The following is a 5,407-nucleotide window of genomic DNA, read 5'->3' on the forward strand; positions in this document are numbered from 1 at the left end:
AAGATACAAAATTAATTAATAAAGTTTAATCAGTCTAATGATATTTTAATTAATTTAACCGTTTATTGCTTTATTTTAGCACTTTATGCATTCAAAAATTCAAATTAAACATTATCAAAATCTGAAGAGAAGTATCGGTGTTAAAGTGTGAAAAATTTTAATTTGATCAAAATCAATGTATGATAGAAAGAAATTTACTTACTTATGATCTCTAAGTATGCCATCATGATGCATGTCATCAATAAATGCATCAATGCATGCTGCAAGAATGTAACACGGAAAGGCAAAAAACACGGACCAACTTATTAACGCCGATTGCGTCAAAAATGCCACATAATGATGAATAATCATTTTTACAATATTCCACAGATCATTACTTTCATTTTTAATTATTTTTTTATGAGTAACTGTAACGATACGGTATTTCATTAGAAATAGAAAAAACAAAAAAAGGAAAAGAAAATTCGCAGTAATTAACTGTTAATTCAATTGGTTAATTTTTCCTTTTTATCTTGCAAAATATAATTTTCTTTTTTTTGAAAAATATAAAATAAAATTAATTTTGGAAAAAGATTACCAGCAGTAGTAATAACGGCTATAATACCCCAAAAAATTGTCAACCCAACCATTATTTTGCACATTCGATGAAGTCGTTTAGCATGTTGGAAATTGGGATCATATGCAGCTATCTGTTGTACAACAATTTTAATTAATCGATTAAAACTTTTTCTCATCCAAAAAAGAAATAATGAACAAATTCCACCGCTAGAAAATATAATCTTTTAGATAATAAAAAATGAAATGAAAAAAAGATTCATGTGAAATAAAATTTGACATATCATTTTTTTTTTGTCAAGAAAGAATGATAAATAATTATTTAAAATTATTGAAATATTAAATTTATCTGCAAAATGCTAACAATATAATATTTAAAGATTAAAATTTTATCAATTTCACTATTATTTGTTGGTTATATTCAATACGGCAAAAAAAAAAAATCGATCAAACTTACTTTGCAAGATAACATGCATGAATGATAGTAAATGCAAAATTAACATTAAGTTCAGTGAATTCTATGCTTGTTATAATAAAAGCCGAATAACCGTTCTATAATAAATACAATTCAAATTTATCCCATTTCAAGTTATTAATATGCTTAAAAATATGTACTTATTGTGATGTATAAGTAATATATGCTGTAATTAGTGAAATAATGTACAAATTTATACTTCTAATTAATTATCGCAATTGCAAGAATTAATGATAGTAATAATTTAATGAAAGTAACCATAATTATCATAATAATAATATTATAGATTATCAATGGATACTGCCATGAATGATTTTCTGAGTAGGAAGTTAATCCAAGTAGACGCATATATGTAAAAAGTGGTGCAAGGATCATTTCATATTGTTCATTCATCAATGAATCTATTTTGCGGTAACTTCGTTGCGAACATACTAAAATTTTATCATTTGAATTCTAACTTTAATAATTTCAAAAATCACTGATAAAATAATATCACTTATGATCTTTGATGAAACAATTGGAAAAAAAAACAAATAATCAATAATTTTCATAATAATTCAAAAAATGTTAACAAGCGAGGAAATTTTCAAACTTATGCAGAAATATTTGTTTTGTTTTGAATGCATGGAATTAGAAGGAAAAAACTCGAAACTTACTGGAAAGGCTGGAAGAAAAACGCGAGATTCCGGAAATAACGGAAATCCGGGAATGCTTTCGAGAAGTGATTCCGTTTTGATTTAAATTTGCCTTTAAGGTCATGAGAGATTTACCGGATGACATTAGTGATATTGACTCTTTTAAGAACCTAAAATATTACACTTTTTTATGATGAAAATAGCAAGAATTATTGAATTCCATTCCAAAACTGATCCTGTCATAATTTAAGTTTTGTTTTATTTCAACAGTCAATGCTATAAGTACGAAAAATGAAATGTGTAAAAAAAATTTTAGCGCTTATTAATCAAATTGGAATTACATAAATTGAAAATTAAATTTGTTTGGTATACAAAAAGAACAATATAATTGAATTCAGTTATCGAGGGTTTTAATCGGAATCATTTGAAATAGAGGGATAAATTTAAGGAAAACTTTAACCGAAAGTGGAAAATGAAGTTAACTTATGGTAGTTTGAAAGGGAGGAAAAGAACAACTTTTAATCGTTTTTCCTTTAAATATTTGCGTGTTTGTTGAAAATTTATTGCGGAATTTTTTGGATAATAACAATTCTTTGGAAAGAATTTTAAGTAATATTTTCACATTTCTCATTAGTTCTCACTCTTTTCTTGACATTTATATTTACAGCATCAAAATACATCAAATATTTTTTTTCCAGAATGGCCATAATATTTTGTTAGTAGAGAGATCAGTGATAAAAAGAAGCCAAGAGTTGCTCTTGGCTCTTTCTTTTCTAAATTTTACTTATCGATTTTATTATATTTTTTATAAACACCTCAAAATTTGATCCACAATTCATTGATCCAAATTTAAACTCTTTAAATATTTGGCATTTCCACATAAGTAAATGAGGTCTTTTATATCGTCAGTGGTTAGAAGAAGTCACAAGTTCCATGTGCTTTATTCTTTTTTTTTATCATAGCTTATACATACCCAAATTTTGAATGTTAAATTTAGAGTAGAATCCTATGTTCTCAAAGGATTCAAAAAAGTATGTCCCCAAAGATAATACTTAAGTTCCGAATGAAGTTGCTCATGAAGTTAGTCATCTTTTTAGCTTTAATCTTAATTTTACAATATCAAATAAAAAATTGTATTACATCAAAATACATATTTCGCCTTACATTAATGGACTAATTAATTAAGGATAATTGAACCATTGATGGATAATGCATTGAAAAATTCCAATGAGATTTCAATTCATTGCCACTTATTCACTACCACCCAAATGAAATAAGAAATTATGAAATTTAATGATCGAAATACTATAAAATTATTCAAATTTTATTCCATTCCATTTTGTTAGTTAATTATGCAACATTGATAAAATAGAAAACGTTTGTAATTCGAACATTCCAGATTGTACTAGCAGCATTGGGTTTTCCTAATTGTGGTTCTTTTAAGCGGTTTCATAAGCAGATATTGAAATTTCAATGGCATATTCTAGGTCTTTTGAGGATCGTTAAACGGTTAAGCATAAAAGGACAGTTTCTTCATCTTAGAAAATCTCGAAAATTAAAAAAAAGAGCTATTTCCAGAAAATCATGCAAATCGTGAAAATCGTATTAAGGTGCAATCTAAAATTACAACCACCATAAGACTGATTTCATCACCCAAACCCTTCATGACTTGTTTTGATCCGTTTACCTGATTCGTTTTCATTTAAAAAATCCCTAATTTTCAGGCTTAGGCGAAGGTTTAGGCTTGCTGAAAATTTTTCGAGGTTTTTGTCGTTTTTGATCAGATGTACTCGATCTCATATATTGATTGCTATAAAAAATCACTGATCATGGTAAGCATTAGTCATTATTATTGGAAGTATCCCTGATAGTAATACTTGTTCTACTGTCACTGCTATTTGCATTGAAACTTGTAATATTTGCATTGAAATTCCTCAAATCTGTCACATTTTGGATCAAATCAACAATTCGGCAACCCACTGATGTGAGACCATATTTGTGGTGGATTATCAATTGAATGAAATGTTACCTGTAAATGGTGCAACTGAAATGCCTATTATCTTCAACGGAACTGTGAGTTGACAAACGAAATGGATAAGTAACCCTATGAAATGATAGGAGACATCAAGTGGTCTGATTAAGATTTCCTTGCCAAAAATTCACTTCCATGTTATTTGTGCTATAATCAAGTGAGGAATTCATATGAGACAGTATCATTTCATCAGTAATTTAATAACAGTAACACTTAATTGCAAGTTCAAAACGCATGGCATGTAAGTAACCTGCTTGTTATATATTCACTAATAATGAAAAAGCTATTAAGATGCAAGTGGACACGAAACCAGGTACTTTATTCACTAAGAGAAATAATAAAGAAATGGTAAAGGAACGATACTAATGCCCAAATAAAGCAATACAATGATAACAATACAACGAGGAAAAACGAATTTATCTTACAGAAAATACAGCAACACCAGAAATAGCAATGCGCGTTTCGGTTTAAAATACATTTGTCAGTTCATCATATGATTCTTCAAATGTGATTTCAAAGTGGATTTCCACAGAAAAAATTCATCGCATAACAATGAAGTTGAATGTGGCCCTATCATGGAAATGAATCTTCATATGTGTTTTCAAATACTGTGATTGGGAGAAATTCTTGTTCCACTAAAAACAGCTAAACGGCTTCTCACCTGTGTGAGTCCTCATATGTGCAAGCAGATTGCATTTCTAAGTGAAATTCCTCGCGCATATATCACATTCAAACCGTCTCACACCTGTGTGAGTTATATTATTATATTTCAAGTTATATTTCAACGTGGCTTTTTGAATTTGAAAGTCATGCAGACCAGAGATCAACCATGTAAACCAGAGATCAGCCATTTATTGTCAATTTGATATCTGACATCGATCGGTCATGAAGGATCGCATAAACAATCGAATGTTTGATAACAACAAATTTAATAAAATAGCCAAGCCAATGAATACCAAATATATCATTGATATTTCAAATAGTATAATTTTGCCGTAACTCAATTCGAAAATTTCTCCATATGACTTGAACATGATCACTGTGATTTCTCGAATATGAATGTAGATAATAAGATATTGTTTGTTGCCGAAACGTTCAGAAATTGTTACTTTGGTGTTGTTAAAATTTGTGCTAATTGAAGAAAAGTTTGGCTAAAACTTAAATTTCAATTTCAAATGCAATTTCGAACTCAATCCATAGCTTTGTTTAGTCTTCAGAACATGTATAATCTTCAACAAATGCATTTGAAGGAAGAAAATTGGAAATATTTTCCAGTTTTGTGCAACAATTTTGAAAGCGATTATTGTGTTTATGCAGATTCCATGTTATTGTCAATGTTTTTTGATTGGCGACAGTATTTGTGTCTAGTTGAAAACTTTAAAAATTTAGTTACTTCGAAACAGATGTATCATTTTCCTTTTTCCCTATCATATGCGATTTAATCATTCTTTCCCACAGAAATATGTTCACTGCCGTTTTTTGGAAAAGGAAAAAATGAAGGAGAAGAATTGAATTTTGTAATTTTGATCAAACCAATCTCAACATTGAATCTATTTCAATAAATTTGTATAACATATCTGATAGAAAAAAAAAACGCCTAAGATAGCCACACACACATGAACATTCATAACAAATTTCAAAACTAAGCTTTAAGGTAGATGTGAAGTCCGAAAGAATGATTTCATGTTATTATTTAGCATATATTAATTA

General features: G+C 28.5%; 1 protein-coding gene across 1 annotated transcript; it reads right to left on the reverse strand.

The window, feature by feature from the left end:
* Positions 1–198: 198 nt before the first annotated feature.
* On the reverse strand, positions 199–1,810 carry LOAG_12036 (hypothetical protein; the record flags this gene model as incomplete). Its single annotated transcript, XM_003147551.1, has 5 exons — positions 199–407; positions 578–765; positions 1,013–1,107; positions 1,289–1,461; positions 1,687–1,810. 5 exons carry the CDS (start codon positions 1,808–1,810, stop codon positions 199–201), a joined length of 789 nt encoding a protein of 262 aa, XP_003147599.1.
* Positions 1,811–5,407: the final 3,597 nt, after the last annotated feature.

Source organism: Loa loa, assembly GCF_000183805.2.
Source record: "Loa loa unplaced genomic scaffold supercont3.510, whole genome shotgun sequence".
NCBI classification, from domain to species: Eukaryota; Metazoa; Nematoda; class Chromadorea; order Rhabditida; family Onchocercidae; genus Loa; species Loa loa.